Here is a 17,847-nt window from a genome sequence, read left to right as displayed (position 1 = left end):
ACCGATCTTCCTGGATGGACGTTCAAAACTAAACAAAAACTCAACTCATTCGTCATATAAAGGTGCAAATGACACAACAGAACATACTTTTTGCAGATAATGGTAGAAAACTGTCCCATTTCTATTTCTTTCTACACATTACAACAGGACACAGGCTGGTGATGTAGGACAAGCTTGACAATTAAAACATCTCAAATTGTACATGATCTTAACTTAAACTACTGAATGAACCAGATACAAGCTACTGCAAATAAAGTTCTTATTTGTTGCTAATTTATTTTAGGACAAAGGCCAAAGGGCTGTGCAGTGCATCCGAAAGTGTGGCAGGTCAAGTGCCCGCACACAAAACAACATCTTAAAAGTGACTTTAGATTGTACAATATGCAATAATAATGTCTAGATTTTATTGTAAGAAGTTTTTTTTTATCCTTTACTTACTACAAGCATTGCAGTGCTACAAATTAATGATCATTATCCTTTCATCAAAATGTTTCAAAACCCCATAACAGCCAAATATATAACGCAGATTTTATCCTTTACAACAAAAAAGAAAAAAAAAAACATCTCTTTCGTGGTTGTAACATAAATGAGGCTTTCAACTGCACAATAATTGTTGGTGAATCTTTGCAGACGTTCTGAAGACTTTCACATCAACACCAACCTGATCTATTTACTTTGTCGGATCATTCATCCCAGAATCTTAAAAAAAAAAACAACTTTAGGCAGAGCACGATCCATGTTGACACCGTACAGTGTGCAGTGTGTCGTCCATTATGTGAAAGTCTCAGTTGTTTCTGAGTCCTGCAGCCTGTTCCTGACTGAAAATCTTCTCAAAGGCGTTTCTTTTAAAAAAAAAAATCCTTTCAGTTGACTTCATTCACGGTTCTTCAGACTTGGCAGAGGTTATAACAGGGCACGGGCCGCTCCACTACGCTGTCTCCATCCACGTCATAAACATAATCACACTTATGAGGCAGCAGAGGAGCGTCAGACAGGGCCACACTCTGGGTCCCCACGGAAATGACAGTGTCTCTCTGGAAAAAATACAATATGCAATTCATTGTTATTTATTATTATTATTATTATTGTTCTTTTTTTTTTTTATTTTTTTTTTACGTAAAATCTAGATATGTTCTGTGTAAAATTAAAAGATTAATAACTGGATTTGCTATAATGTATTTGTTTGTAATTCTCCAAATGGACACTAGAGGGAGCCACACATCCCCACATGTTCATTCACAAACCTGATCACTAACTTATAGATTATACAGTAGTATTTAAAATAAGTCTATAATCAATAATACATTTTAGCCTAATTAAGGAGATTAGTAGTTGCCAGTTGACAGAATAATTATTTTTCTTTTACTATGGATCATACCTGGAACTGAGGGATTACACAAACATCTTTTATAATTATAATTTATAACATCTTTTTTATTATTTATTAATTTTATATATTTAGAGCGACAGTAGCTCAGTTGGTAAAGTGTTTGGAAGGTTGGTGGTTCGAATCTTGGCCTAAAAACATCATTCCAACTCCCACATTACTGTAGTTGTGTCCTCGAGCTAAACACTTACCACCCTCCTCACTGGTGTATGCATGTGAGTATGAATGTGTATATGAAAGTGTGTATGAATGTGTGAGTGGTTCCTTGATGGTAAGAGCTTTAAGTGCCTTGAAAGCACTGTATAAAAAAACATTTACCATATTTTCCTCTCAGTTATTTTATAAAAACACTCTGCACTAAACCTCCAGGCCCTTAAATGGCAAATAAATTAGATATTTACATAAAAACTACCTATCCAACCAGTATATTACCTGCAATAATATAAATCTACAAGTATTTTGGTTTCATAACTGTCTACAGGTGAGTGAGTCGTACCCGTTTGGAGCCTCTTCTACTTCCTGCAGTCGAGGCTGCAGCTGAAGCCGCTCGCTCAAAGTCCTTCCGACACACGTGAGCCATGATCCCGGCCGCCAGCGCATCTCCAAGGACGTTTATCATGGTCCGGAAACGATCACTGGGAATCACAAAGGAGATATGTTTAGTTTATAAAAATACATTCAGGTAGATGCACTGTCAAATTTCTGCCACCTCTGGGATATTATTAGTTTGTTATCATTCCACACTTTGGCATTAAAATTATCTACCACCAGGTCATGTTACAGGTCAGATCTGTGAAGAGGCAACCCCACTCACAAAAATATACATTTTTTTCAAGGTAGTTTTGAGCAATAAAAACACCTGTAATGAAATAAATGCAAAATAAGATACATTTAACGCCATACTGTGGAACATTACAGGCCATAACATCTCCATGGAGAAGTGGCAAACCCTGAAAAGTTACGTAGTGCAGCTTTAAAAATATTTTAAGGTCAGGAACTTAACTCCATACCGTGATAATAACGTTTTAGTATCTCCAAACCATTACACAGTGCTAACGAAACTGAATCCTATATTTTACCCTATATTGTTTTTACATTAAAGTTGCATTCTGGGTACTCACGGAAATGACAGTGTCTCTCTACAAACACAACATATGCAGCTCAATGTTATTTTTTACATAAAATCTAGATATGTTCTGTGTAAAATGAAAAGATTTGTAATTCTCCAAATGACCACTACACAGTGCTAAAGAGCCTGAATCTTATATTTTCGCCCTTTTTTTACATTAAAGTTGCTCTGTGTCTCTTTAGAAACACAAAATATACAACTCATTGTTATTTCAATTTTTTTACACAAAATCTATATCTGTTCTGAGTAAAATGAAAAGAGTAATAACAACTGGATTTGCTACGTTTTTATTTGTAATTCTCCAAATGGCCACCAGAGGGAGCCACACACAGCCTGAATACTGTATTTTCACCCTTTTTTTTTTTTTTTTTACATTAAAGTTGCATTCCGGGTACCCACAGAAATGACAGTGTCTTATTGCAATTCATTGTTATTTTTTTTTTTTTTTATTTGCACATAAAATCTAGATATGTTCTGTGTAAAATGAAAAGATTTGTACTACAAATAACCACTAGAGGAAGCCAGACACAGTGCTAAAAAAATGTAATCCTATATTCCCCCCCTTTTTTTTACATTAAAGTTGCTTTCAGTGTCTCTTAATATACAATTCATTGTTATCTGTTCTGTGTAAAATGAAAAGATTAAGACCAACTACAACATTTGCTATGTTTTTGTTTGTAATTCTCCAAATAGCCACCAGAGGGAGCCACACACAGTGTTAAAGAGCCTGAATCCTATATTTCCCCACTTTTTTTTTTTTTTTTTTTTACATTAAAGTTGCATTCTGGGTACCCACGGAAATGACAGTATCGCATTGCAATTCATTGTTATTTTTATTTATTTATTTATTTTACATAAAATCTAGATCTGTTCTGTGTAATCCTATATTTCCCCCCGCTTTTTTTTGTTTGTTTTTTACATTAAAGTTGCACTCTGGGTATCCACAGAAATCACAGTGTCTCTCTAGAAACACAACAATTCATTGTTATTTTTATTTTTTACATAAAATCTAGACCTGTGTCAAATTAAAAGGTTTGTAATTCTCCAAATGGCCACCAGAGGGAGACACACACAAAGAGCCTGAATCCTATATTTTGTACATTAAAGTTGCTCTCAGTGTCTCTTTAGAAACACAAAATATACAGTTCATTATTTATTTATGTTTTTTACGTAAAATTTTGATATGTTCTGTGTAAAATGAAAATATTAATAACAACAACTGAATTTGCTATAATGTTTTTGTTTGTAATTCTCCAAGTAGCCGCCAGAGGGGGCCACACACAGTGCTAAAGAGCCTGAATCCTATATTTTTCTGTTTTTTTACATTAAAGTTGCACAGTGTCATTTTTCTGGTGGAATATAAAGTTAAAGCTGTAATAATAGTATAAAAAAATTTAATAGTACAGTGTATCTGCTCCCATCTTAATTAAACACCACTGGCTGATATAATGTTCCTGTGTCTCTCAGTCTAACAGAACTTACAGGACCCAGTCGATGGCCACGATGAGGGAGATATCGGCCGGAGGTAAGCCCACCGAGGTCAAGACTATCACCATGGTAACCAGTCCAGCCTGAGGGATCCCGGCCGCCCCGATACTGGCTGCTGTGGCAGTGATACTGAAAACACAGAAGCATAATCAGAAATCAGCCTACTGTGATTACTCGAAACATGCTTTAAAGTTAGATAAGTTCCTCTCATTCAATTTTTGTTACTTTATTTTATTTTTACTACTTCGTACATTTTAAAAACATTAACCGAGATGGTGTGTCCAAACTTTTCCTTCTGACTAGTAGTGCATGTTATCCCTCTATTGTATGGGATCTACTGTACTACGATACTTGGGATTTTTGTCATTTTTTCCCCACTCCCATCTCCTCTTCCTGTATTTTCTTCTTTTTTCAGTTTAATACCTGCTTTTGCCCTGGTCCAGTCTATTATTCATTCAAATGCACGTGGCTTCAACTTAATAATACTTTTGTTTGCTCCATGTTTTAGCTCATATTATGGGTAAAGTTAATGTCAAGATTTTAATGTCATAGTTGTTTTGGTTACTGTTTGTTCCGGCTAGTTTTTTAGAATGGACTTTTATTATGAAGTACTGGTTTAGACCTGGCTGAGACTTGGTGTCTCGGTATAGTCCTGTATTCCCTTAAGTCTTCTTTAGATAAAATTTTGTCCTGATTTAATATATTTTTTAACTTTTAGTGAACCCTTAATGTCAGTGTAATCCCTCATTCGTCCTGCGTTAGCTTCAGCGTCATTAGTTCCTCTCTTTAGACAGATATAAGGTAGTGTCCAGCAATAATCTGACCAGAACTAAAGAAGCGGCTTGGACGAGCAGCGAAACAGCTTAACAAACTTTCGTCCATTTGACAGAACTTAATTTTTCTTTTGCTATGAAACCTTAATGTATGACCAGGGCCGGTCCAGCCTATAATCAGACTGAGCAGCTGCTTAGGGCCCCAAGGCCACCAGGCAAGAGCCCATACATTTATATTGAAAATAATATACCGTATTTTCCGCACTATAAGGCGCACCTAAAAGCCTTTAATTTTCTCAAAAACCCACAGTGCGCCTTATAATCTGATGCGCCTTATATATGGATCAATATTGGTCAATTATGACACCCGTAGTCAGGAGGCGTCGCTGAAGTAATAGCGGTAATAACCCTTTAAGGACTGAGCACACTATGGACCAGTATAGCTCACCTAGACCTACACTTTTATTATTTTTTAGCCATAAAAATCATGTTAAACGAAGTATCAGAATTTACTGCATTTTTTCACACAACTACTATTTTACACATCCATCCGTATTTTTTCTTTTACGCGTCGAATAAATGACTGGGAAAATCCCCGCAGCACCGCGCTCTCATTCGTCACCTTCAGGACAACAGAGGCAGATTACCGTAATGATGGTAAAATATTTAGATAGCCCCGTGTCTCCGCTTTGAGACGCCGTTTGAATTTACATGAGAGCACGACTGGGCGCGGAGTTACGCTGCTGGAAAGTCCGCAACCGCGAGTCTAACGGCGACGATAGGATCCGACGCTACAGGGATAACGGGGAGACAGCGCCGGGCGACATACGCCACAATCTGCCAATGGATTGCGGATGCCTGGGCTGATATATCAGTCTCAACTGTGGTCCGAGTTTCACGAAGGCAGGAAATGTCACTGAACTGTTAAGACAACAGCAGCGACACGGATAATGGCGATTTTGACGAGACGGAATCGGGCACTTTGAATGAGCTCGCCCAACTGTTCAACTCAGACACTGAAGAGGAAGAACTCGACTGATTCGTGAATGAGGAATGAACTGAAAAAGTGAGGCTTTACGTGTTTCTTTCACGTGTTTACAACTAAACAAGGCTGGGAGATATTGTGAATATGGACATTAACGTTTGAACAACGTTGAGTTATTGTTATTATTTCGAGAGTTACTATATTGTGAATGCATTAACTTGTTTTGTGAGTTTGACTGACTTATCTGTTTTGTTGACATTCCCTTCAGCGTAGCTCCATCTCGTGGATGCGTAACACAACCCCAGCTACTACAGTAGTTTATATTCTATGCGCCTTATAATGCGGTGCGCCCTATATATGAAATTTGTTTTAAAATAGGCCATTCATTGAAGGTGCGCCTTATATTCCGATGCGCCTTATAGTGCGGAAAATACGGTAATATAAAAAAAAAATGACTGGACACAGGGCTTGTGTGTTTACAGCAGCATAAATATCCATCTCAAACAATTACATTTGTTTTATATCTATAGTAGTAAAATATCTGCTGCTGCTGCTACATTTGTTTTTGAGTCGGGCAGAGGTGAGGGCAGCTCTGTGTTTACACTGGAGCAAGGACCCGACATAATGTAAATTTAAGCCACTGTCGCCAACGGGAACACATTAAAATCCACCAGAAATGAAGAAAAAATGTCTAGAATTTAAAAAAAAACTCGACCCCGTCTTATATGTTTGTGTTTTGTTCTTGTGTCTGTTGTAGTTGTGACATTCTGGATGTTTTCAGTCTGATGTTGTTCAGATAAACACAAATACAACTGGTCAAAGTGATGAGAGCAGAGTCAGAATGTGTCAAATGTGAATCAACAACAGCTGAGCCAGGAGGGGGCCCCAGAGATAAACTCAGCTTAGGGCCCCCTGAAAGCTAGGACCGGCCCTGTGTATGACATGCAGAAGTGGGCACAGATAGGGGGTAGGTGAAAACATTCATTTTCTGAGCTCTCAAACCTCAAACGCCTCAAAAAGACAACACAGAAATACAGAAAATGCATATTCAAGTAAGTTAATAATAAGATAAAAGTCCAAATTTGTCTCCATTTTGAAACTAAAATATGGTCTAACACTCACACTTCACCAAACACAGAAATAATCTCTTTATTCTCACCTAATAGTCACCAGTTGACCAAAGTCCAGGTCGTATTCATTGACTTGAGCGATAAAAATGGCCGCCACCGCTTCGTACAGCGCAGTGCCGTCCATGTTGATCGTGGCGCCGACCGGTAACACGAAGCGAGCGATCTGCCGGTCCACGCCGCAGTTCTCCAACAGACACTTCATGGTGATGGGCAATGTGGCCGAGCTGAGGGCGGAGAAAAAAATGCCCGACTGAAAAGATGCTCAGGAAATAGTACATCGGTTTTCAAAATGGCTTATATTTAGTGTCAGATGAAAAGAGGCTGGTGTTTAATGTCAAAATTTACAAAGAATATTCACAGTGATTTAATTTTTTTTGAAACTGTTGCAAAATTCTAGTCAAAATGGATTTGGAAAGTTAGTTTGATTCATTTTATATTTAATTATTAGCATTTGTTATTTGCAGAGATGGAAGAAGTTCTCAGTTTTGTTACTCAAGTTGAAGTACAGATACCAGAGCAAAAAAATAAACAAAAGTATTGCATGAAAAAACTACTTAAGTACTAAAGTATCTGTTTAAAATGTACTTGTAAATGTAAAGAGTATTTATAAAGGTATTTTATGCAGATTTTGAGTCTTACAAAGCTTCAAATGTAGTGATTTTGATAAAGATTTGAGCTAAATTTTGTTCCACAGAAACAACTGAATCAAAGCTTTTTTTTATTTGTATTTTTTTTTTGCTTAAACAACGAACATGTTAAAAATAAATCCTCAGACTTTTCTGCAGCTCTCACACAATAATAAAAAATACTTTTACTTTTTGGTTGTGATAAAAGATGCAGGAGAGAGAGTAGGAAGTACAGATACTGCTCTCAAATGTACTACCGTAAAAGTAAAAATGATCCACTATAAAAGTACAGATATCTCTAAGTTTGTAGTTAAGTGCAGTACCTTACTACTTTTACTGTGTTATGTTCCACCACTGATTATTTGTAACAGTTGATTTACATACAAATGTTTTTTGTTTTGTTTTTTTCTTCAACTGCTTCATAAGACAGTTCTTAAAGGCTGTAAGAGATTTTATTTATTTTTAATCAGAAATGACCCATTACTATATGTCAACAATTGTCAAAATCTGATCTTTTTGAACTGATTTGTTGAAGAAAAATATATTTATTTATTTATTCAAAGTCTCTCTGAAACATTACAGAAAAAACTATGTAAGAAAATGTATAATTCCTCAATTAGAAGACAAGGATTTAATAAGTTTTCTTATTCCCACTCCTTTTAAGTTTAAATCAGAAAAAAATCTGTGAGAAATATGCATTAAGTGTACTGGATTCAATAAAAAAAATAAAAAAATAAAATAAACAAACAAATAAAATATAATAATAATAATAATAATAATAATAATAATAATAATAATAATAATAATAATAATAATAATAATAAATAAATCTGAACTAGAATTCATTTGTGTTAAAAATATAAACACAACCTGAATGTCACTGTCTAACATTATTATCAACTGTCCCCATGCGACATACCAGATTAACCTGTGGATGCTTTGCCCTCAACCTCAAACTAAACTGTCATTACCTGGATGACGTTGCCAAAGCGATGACCAGAGCTTGCAGAAGTCCCCGGATGTAGGAGAAGGGGTTTTTCCGAGTGAAGAAGAAGAAGAACAGCGGCAGTAGGATGAGTCCGTGTACAAAGAGTCCAGACAGTACTGTGATGAAGTACATCCCCAGTTTCTCGCCCAGGTGAGCCGGATCGTGCATGTCCAGAATCTTACCAGCAACCAGGAACACAATGCCAAACGGGAAATACCTGCAAACAAACGGGACCTTTTAGTTTGTAGATCTTTTTGAAACATGTTCTGAAACACATTGCAGTAGTTTATCACTTTATAATTCTTCTCTCCAGTGATACAATATGAAACTATGCTGTCACAGTATGAGGTGTAGAGATAGTTGATATTTTGTGCGTCCTATGGAGGGACCGCCACCTTTCTGTATCCACGGAAATGTTATTGCTTTGCTTGGAATGTTCCACAGCGAGGTATTGGACTAATCTGTCTGCATAAAGACAAGCAGGTGACACTACCAGGCCAAGTTACAGGTTAGATCTGTGGTAAGATGAGACCACAGTAGTATGCATGTCTGAATAAATACACAATAGATACATTTAATGCCATGGTGTGTGTGGCAGTGTGGAGTTTTAAGGTTGACTCATTATTTACATAGAGATGGTAGTAGTGTGTGTTCAGTTATAAAACAGAAGGAGTTCAGTGTTTGTTTATGTAAACTTATGTCATGAGCAGTGACGGAGGTAAACAGTGTATTAGTGCCCTGTCCTTAACCTTTGGATTTCACAGACGAGATTAACGTCGCTATGGAAACGAAAACCTTGGCACCTGTAACCTTTATTTCCACTTTCTCAATGGGATTAAAGCCACTTGTTGCGCACACCAGATTAAAACTGGGACAAAACTGGGACTAAACCTGGAGTAAACGTGAACTAAACTTGGACTAAACATGGACTAAACATGGACTAAACCAGGACTACACCTGGACTAAACATGTACTAAATATGGACTAAACCTGAAGTAAACATGGACTAAACCTGGACTAAACATGTACTAAACCTGGACTAAACATGGACTAAACATGGACTAAACATGGACTAAACATGGACTAAACATGGAGTAAACATGGAGTAAACATGGACTAAACATGAACTAAACATGGACTAAACCTGGAGTAAACATGGAGTAAACATGGAGTAAACATGGACTAAACATGGAGTAAACATGGACTAAACATGGACTAAACATGGAGTAAACATGGACTAAACATGGACTAAACATGGACTAAACATGGACTAAACCTGGAGTAAACATGGAGTAAACATGGACTAAACATGGAGTAAACATGGAGTAAACATGGAGTAAACATGGACTAAACATGGACTAAACATGGAGTAAACATGGAGTAAACATGGACTAAACATGGACTAAACATGGAGTAAACATGGAGTAAACATGGACTAAACCTAGACTAAACATGTACTAAACCTGGACTAAACATGGGCTACACCTGGACTAAACCAGGACTAAACATGGACTAAACCTGGACTAAACATGGACTAAACATGTACTAAACCGGGAGTAAACATGGACTAAACATGGACTAAACATGTACTAAACCTGGACTAAACATGTACTAAATATGGACTAAACCTGAAGTAAACATGGACTAAACCTGGACTAAACATGTACTAAACCTGGACTAAATATGTACTAAACATGGAGTAAACATGGACTAAAACTGGACTAAACATGTACTAAACCTGGACTAAACATGGACTACACCTGGACTAAACCAGGACTAAACTTGGACTAAACCTGAACTAAACATGGTCTAAACATAGACTAAACCTGGACTAAACTTGGACTAAACATGGACTAAACCTGAACTAAACATGGTCTAAACATAGACTAAACCTGGACTAAACCTGGACTACACCTGGACTAAACCTGGAGTACACCTGGACTAAACCTGGAGTAAACCAGGACTAAACCTGGACTAAACGTGGCCTAAACCTGGACTAAACATGGTCTAAACATATACTAAACCTGGACTAAACCTGGACTAAATGTGGTCTAAACATAGACTAAACCTGGACTAAACATGGTCTAAACATAGACTAAACATGGTCTAAACCTGGACTAAACCTGGACTACAACAGCCCCGAGTCACTACAACAATAGAAATATCTGTGACTTCATTTAAACCTGCAAACATTGTACTCATGGGGTTCAATGTCCAAAGCGACAATATAATGTTTTGTTTTAGATTGCTAATCGCTATGGCCACAGTCCCCATGTTTCATTTATCTGAAACCCATGGATAACAGAAGCTCATGCAAAATTGAGCACCCAAGCATCAAGTCAACTTTTCAGGTTAACGTTAAATGTTTTCTAAAGCACGCGTGTTCTTACCACATGGCAGCATTAATAATCTTCATGACGCACTCGTTGATGCACTGGCACACGTTCACCAGAGGGGCTCCACGCTCACCCATTTTACCCAGAAGCAGTCCTGGGAAAGCAAACACGCAAAACTTAACATGTGGATAGACTATAAAAAGGTGGAAATGTCTGAAATGTAAGAGATAAAAGGCAAATTCGACTATCAAATCTAACTCTTTAAGGATCAAGCTGGATGTGGTTCAGTTGTCTCTTGATGCACTTTATGGTATTTCATGGGGAATTTTGACAATATTTTACAGATATTTACAGTATTTACAACCATAACCATACAAAGAAACTTAACACTCACATGCACATTCACAAAAAAAGTTGTTATAAGGTTGTCCTAATGGTTCAAAAACTTGCTATAAATGATTCAACATCTGCATGGAGTAAAGTAAAGTCATCGATTTTGTCTGCCGTACCCATGGTGGCAGAGAAGATGACGATGCCCAGTACGTTCATGCCTTTGCTGGTGCTGGGGACCATCTTGTATTTGATGTCGGGAGCAGGAGTGATCTCTAAGAACACGGGATGTCCCAGCTGAGGGTTGTGGTAATCCGGCATCACGTACACAAAATTGGCCTGAGAGTTGTCCACGTCGCTGTTTTGCACCATCGGAATAAGGTCTGTGCGGTACTGGAAAAGAATAGGAGGAATAAACTTATAAGAAACGTCCAAACACACAGACAAAACAGGAGTGTGTATAAAGTCACACTTATTTGTATTAATGCAATAGATATAGATACAGTTGTCCCTCACGATAACGCGGTTCAGCTTTCGTGATCTTGCTGTTTCGCGGATTGTTTTTGGGCAGTTTTACATGTTTGTTTGTTTTTTTTACAGCGTATGAGCGTGCATTGTGTTCTGCGTCCTGATTGGCTGTTGGACTGTAGACCATTGTCCATCAGTCTCCTCTGTGCCGTGTCTCCTGTACAGTACAGAATGTGTTCAGACAAATTTACATAAACGTTGGATCGCAGTGTGACTCTGAAGTGCTGTACGTTTGCGATTTGTTTTCTCCCCGACAAAACCCACAATGTCGATGAAACGTTCTGCACCGACAAAGACGCCTACGAAGGTTTGAACTTTGAGAGAGTTTAAACAAGAGAGAAATGTGAGAAAATGTCAATGCCCGTGTGAGAAAAGTGTATAAAGTGTGTGGTGAGGGGTTTTACAGCAAAAAACATAGAGAATAATTGTAAAAAATAAAGCTAACAACTTTGCGAATTTTGCCTATTACGGGTTATTTTTAGAACATAAAAACGAGGGACCACTGTATAGTAAAGTGTAGATAAAAAAAAACATCTAAATATACATGTTTAATTACTATGAATAACCAAAGTATTAGTTTAATGGCTTACCTGTTGAAATGTGGCCTCAACGAGATTTGAAGGGATCATATTTCTATCATAAAGAAACAGACAAACAAAAAAAAAACATGTTACTTCAAAATTAGTTTAAAATTATGTATAAAATTTAACTTTTCTCCTTAAAAACTGTGGAGAACCATGAACTTTAAATGGTAGAATTTGCCAAAAAAAAAGAGTGAAAGGTTTCTGGTAATGAGTGTATTTATATTTAGATTTTATTACTGACATGTTCCACTGTAGGGCTTTAAACTCATCTATTTTCACTGAGACAAGCGCAGTGAGTGCTGATGTCATGATGGCCAAGTTACAGTTCAGATCTGTGGAGAGGTAACCCCGTTTTGAGCAATAAAAACAATTTTGAGCAACATGCATCACCTCAGTCGTGTAAATTAACTGCGTGTAGCATAAACTGTTCACAAGGACACGGAGGAAGTGAAGCTTTATTTTTACAGCTTGCGTCAAAGGACATTGAACACACCACAGTAATCCAAATGTACGCCCAGTCTGGACACAGTCACAGCAGTAACGAGCATGTGCTGCCAAAATAACCTGGTTTAGCATCCCAGGATAGCAGGTTCTCTGATGGCCCTGAGGTAAGCTAGCACACAGCAACCTGCAGACCAATAGCACATCATCTAAGCGCTCCGGGACAGGCTTAAAAGATCAGAGCCAACTATTATTAGCTGCCTCATGCTGTAACAGTGACGCTGCAACTCTCTGACACAGGGATGGTGCAGGATTTGGACAAATATCGGAATCCGATATGCAAAGTTAATCCATGTTATAATGTTGTTACCTCCTCAAAAACAGACCTGGAGTTGTGTTTTGTTTCATTCACATGAAGTGTTTTTTTTTTTTTTCAAGTTAACAGCTACATTTCAACTTTAATTCAGTAGTAGATCTGCAATTTCAAGGCTGAAATAATCCAAATGATTCTAGAAATGCAGATGTGTGGAGTTTAAAAACACAGTGGAGCACTTCCTGTATTACCACATGGTGACGTCACAAGGTGGAACAGAGTGTTTTCAGTTTGAGAGAAGAACTCAGCCTAAATCTGCAGGTTTGTTTGTGAGTTAAATATGTGTGAATGAAACAAAAAAGTACAACTCCAGGTCTGTTTGTGATGACTAGATTGCAGAAAATTGCATAATCCGGGCTCTTTAATACAATTACTCCCAGTATTGTCATATTTCAGTAAATTCCGTGGCTCTTCTCTGTTTTTAAAGTCCATCTTTTCCTTCAGCTAATCAACTTAATCTGCATGCAATAGAAAAGCTTTTGAATATAGTGAATAGTAAATGGTCTTTAAGCTCAGTTTAGTCCTATTACTTAAGTGTTGTCAGATAATAAGATAACTGGTTAAATCCCACTGGTCTTTACTGGTTTTAAGTGGTCTCTGCAAGGCTTTTATGGACATTAAGGGTCTCACTAAGGAAAATCCCCCTTTATCCCCGTCATCGATTAGATCAGTTTTTCAGGTGACATATCCTCTGCCCACTAACCAGAGGGTCAGTGATTTTAGGTTAGAGCTCCAAGATCAAATCAAACAGGAATTGCAGTTTGAATGGTTGCGAAAACTGTAATCATTTGTGTAATATAATGTCATCAATGAACTACAAAATATTTCTCTTCCTTAAAGTCGTATAAAGCTACTAACCATCAAGTTCCACTACAAAGACATATTAATTTAACAGTTTAAGTTACCAGTTTATTTTCCTGAGCTGTAAATATTCCAAAACGCGCTTTTTTCAATTTTGAGTTTTTAGATTTTGAGTCAATTAAGACCCTCTATTAAGATGTAAACATTCACTTAAAAACAAAGACATTACCCAGTGTACAAATATTGAAAGTTTTATTCTTTGCAGAATTGTTACGGTCCTGGGCATTTAACTTCTTTTCTTTGTTTGTATTTGTCTATTATGTTTCATATATGAGTGTGTCCCTGAATTTGTCTACTTCCCCATGAAATCCTGTCTGTGTGAGCCTTTGCCTGTGATTGGAGGATGGTTTTCCCAGCCTGGCCTCCTGGGGTTCACCTTCAGCCGCCTCCCACCTACTTAAGAAGATTGGGGACACCTGTTCGGGGCTGCTGTCCTGTGTGGCCAGTCAGTCATATTCGTGTGTCTCTTTGTCGTGTCACTACAGTGCCTCTGTGTCTTGAGACACTTTGCCATCAGTACTGACTCTGTGTTTGTTCATCAAGATTTTGTTACGTTACTGTAAAATGTGTGTTTTAGTTAACTTTACCTTTGTTTTTGTGTAAACCTTGCAAGCTACTGTTTGTTGTTTCAATATTTTTTTAGACAACTTCTGCTTATTTTACCCTTAACATCTGTGTTCATTAAATTACTTCTTACTTTACCACTTTCCATCTTGTTTCTTTTGTTACTTCCCTGTCACCACACGAGCTGGGTCGTAACAAGAATCAACTTTCATCCTTTTTCATATATATGTATAAGCTTTTAACCATGTTATAGTTATTTTTCCTCACCATTTACTCACCCAAAGTTGTATTTGGAGTGATTAGTGCATGTTTGAGCCAGCTTTAGTCAATTATTTTTTAAACACCATATAATAATATCATATAATAATAATAAGCCCTGTTTTCACTGCCATTGTCATGCGTCCACTGTGAGGTACTTACTTCATTCTCCAATTTTATTTTCTAACACGCGCAGAATTCAACAGTGTTAACACCAATAGCTGCCATTGGGCACCACAGTAAAAAATGTGCAAATTATAACATAATGATCCACAGTGTCATAGATCATAACTATTTAACAGACACAAACACAATAGGCCTTCTTTAAAATCAAGAGGTATCCACTGTGCAATTTCTATATAAAATGCCATGTTTTTGTCAGAATATATATTATATCCTTTCAAATATCTACAAAAAATTCAAAATTATATCTTTCTGAATATACTGCAGTGTCACACGTTTAAAAAGTAAAAATTCAATTGCATTTTTGTATAACAGTTTGCAGGACTGTGGACATTCACCTGATGAGGTCGAGCAGTGCGTCGGCGGAGGTCATGACAGGGCCGGAGTGGGCGTGATGGTTCTCCTTCTCTGAGCCTTTCCCGGGATGAATGATGAGCACCAGAATGATCCCCACAATCACCGCGATGAAGGTGGTCCACAGGTAATACGTGATGGTTAGGACCCCCAGACGACCACTGGCTTTGGTGTCCATGGCCGAGAGACCCGACATAAGGCTACACAAGACACAGTAGTTAAAGTATCAGTTCACTCAAATTGGTAAAAACAGAGATCCAAACATTTTCCTCACTCTCTTAACACATTTCTGTCCTGATTATTCACAGCAATGAAGTTTATAAGAATGCTTCACAACTTTGAGAGGCCAGAGTGGAGTTTTCCCAACATATTAATGCTAAGAACAGCTAGCATGCTAAAAACAACCAGTGTTACTTCCTGATTTGTGAATGATTAAAGCACTTTTTAATTTGATTTTTAATTTGCACACAGTTTAACTCTTTTTACAGCATATCTGTACTGGGGCAAGACCAGTTTTGCTGTAATAAATGAAAAAAATCTGATCTTTAATGAATATCATGGGTTTGCGTCACATCACATTTTCCTGTCATGCACACTGTTTTGAGCACTTCCGAAATTGGTTAAAGTTGTTTGGTTAAAATCGCAATGACAACGGCTTTCAGACTCAAGCATATTTTCTATGTTTATGTTGTTTTGGTAAGTGCATTTATGGGTATCCTGGACATGTGAACGTGCAGGTTATTTCACTTGCTGCAGGTTTGTAGTTTAAAGTAAACTGGCAGCATTTGTTCAAATAATATAATACATAAACAGAGCGCTATAGCTTTTAATCATGCAAACCAATCAAATTTGTAGAACCAACCTTATGCATAAAGATACTGTTAATGTATTCATTTAATTCTTTGCTATGACTTAATTATAATTTCAGTGTTAGCATGATATCAGACATGGTGCTGCTGACCTGGAGGTGATGAGAGGCAGAATCAACATCTTTAACATCCTCATGAGCAGCTCTCCAGGGAAAGAGAAGTAGATCTTTGCCTGTGAAAGATTAAATCAAAATATTATATCAAAGGTAAAGCACGCAGACTGGTATAATAACCATGGTTTGAACAACTTTAATACAGGAGAAGAGTTATATGGTTGTATAGGTTATAACTTTCTCAAAATGAAAAAAAAAAACAACAACAACAAAACATCAGTCATATTAATAAAACAAAGTCACAGTCACCACAGTAGCACCTGCTCTTACTAGTTGCGCATGTAAATAACGGATGGAAATTAGCCTTTGGTTTAATCTGGTGTGTTTACATTCCTGTTGTATCATGTCTGTTCATTACATGCATTGTCCCAATCAAATAAATAAATAAATAAATAAACATAAACAATGTCAAATTCCCCATATAATCCATTTTAAAATAAATTAACGATAGTTTAGGTTAGATTCGTACAATGCTAATCAATGACTGACTCCAGTAGCGATTAGCTTGCATGTCCAAGAGTCCGCGATCCGCCTTATGTGTAAAATGTACAGAGATGCATTAGCCAAACCAACATATATAGAAAGTTTAAAAAAAAAAGAGCTGTGGAACAATTTGATTAACTGCTGGGTTTATTACACTATGGAGTCTGAATACTTTTGAATGAATGCTAAACTCAGTGTTTTAGCATCTTAGAATCTCCATTGGTTTAACATTAGACTAACTGAAAACTGCATGACACAATCCAGATCTCTCTATATTGTGCACTGTATAATCTGCAACGGTAAAGTAAGTTTCTGACACCTTCCTTGCACATGGTAAAGTGCTGCTTTAAAAGTTGAGGTTGTTTTCATAGTGATTTTGCCTTTTCAGATGTTGCATTTTAAGTCTGCGAAAAGCCTGTCATTGTGTAAAAGGAAATACTAATGTTAGAGACAACCTACTTGAAATATATCCAAACTCTAGGGCATATAGTTGAATTAATGATGTGCACATTTTAACACCGTAAAACCCTGCTCTATCATGGCCCGGTACCAATTGATCCACGGACCGGTACCGGTCCACGGCCCGGTGGTTGGGGACCACTGCTTTACAGGGTTGCATTACGTCTCTTCTGTCTTACCTGAGTGGAGAGGTTGAGGGAGCGGAGGAAGAAGCCCAGGACACAGCCGGTGACCACCGCAAACACGGACAGCGTCAGGAGGCCATTCCTCTTGCTGTAGTCTTTGATATACTCCCTCATTTTCAAAGGCACAAAAGTCTTAAAGCTACTCCACAGGATGCCCATTTTGACCAGCCACCCTGTCACGCAGAAAAGAAACTAAAACTAAAAAAAAGTTAACAGAATCTCAAAATTTGCCTGTTATATATATATATATAAAAACATTAAAAAAACAAAACAACTTTAATCTTTTCAAATGAGCGTGTGGCTAAACATTGAGCTTGGTCAGTCTGAAGTGAGGACAGGGAAAGGTGGAAAAGAAGGAAGAGTTGGATAACTGATTCCCAGTAAAAGGATTAAGCCTATCCAGAACTAACAAATTGGCTT

At 37.3% G+C, this 17,847-nt stretch overlaps 1 protein-coding gene across 1 annotated transcript; it reads right to left on the bottom strand.

The window, feature by feature from the left end:
• Positions 1–878: 878 nt before the first annotated feature.
• On the bottom strand, positions 879–17,612 carry LOC117390849 (excitatory amino acid transporter 5-like). Its single transcript, XM_033988656.2, has 11 exons — positions 17,422–17,612; positions 16,280–16,359; positions 15,303–15,518; positions 12,291–12,333; positions 11,352–11,565; positions 10,897–10,996; positions 8,490–8,723; positions 6,922–7,116; positions 3,999–4,133; positions 1,884–2,022; positions 879–1,034 (listed from the first exon to the last, which is right to left on the bottom strand). The coding sequence occupies exons 1-11, from the start codon at positions 17,584–17,586 to the stop codon at positions 888–890; spliced, it is 1,668 nt and encodes a 555-aa protein (XP_033844547.1). The 5' UTR covers positions 17,587–17,612; the 3' UTR covers positions 879–887.
• Positions 17,613–17,847: the final 235 nt, after the last annotated feature.

The sequence above is a fragment of the Periophthalmus magnuspinnatus genome, chromosome 22, assembly GCF_009829125.3.
Source record: "Periophthalmus magnuspinnatus isolate fPerMag1 chromosome 22, fPerMag1.2.pri, whole genome shotgun sequence".
Classification (NCBI taxonomy): Eukaryota; Metazoa; Chordata; class Actinopteri; order Gobiiformes; family Gobiidae; genus Periophthalmus; species Periophthalmus magnuspinnatus.
Note: the sequence above shows the minus strand (reverse complement) of the source record. Positions and strands in the feature narration are given on the sequence as shown.

Coding starts and splice junctions, on each gene's coding strand:
- LOC117390849 (XM_033988656.2), bottom strand. CDS start 17,586: ATGGGCATCCTGTGGAGTAGCTTTAAGACTTTTGTGCCTTTGAAAATG. Junction 11,566..12,290: donor TTGAGGCCACATTTCAACAG/GTAAGCCATTAA, acceptor ATTCTTTTCCAG/TACCGCACAGACCTTATTCC. Junction 8,724..10,896: donor ATTATTAATGCTGCCATGTG/GTAAGAACACGC, acceptor GTTTGTTTGCAG/GTATTTCCCGTTTGGCATTG.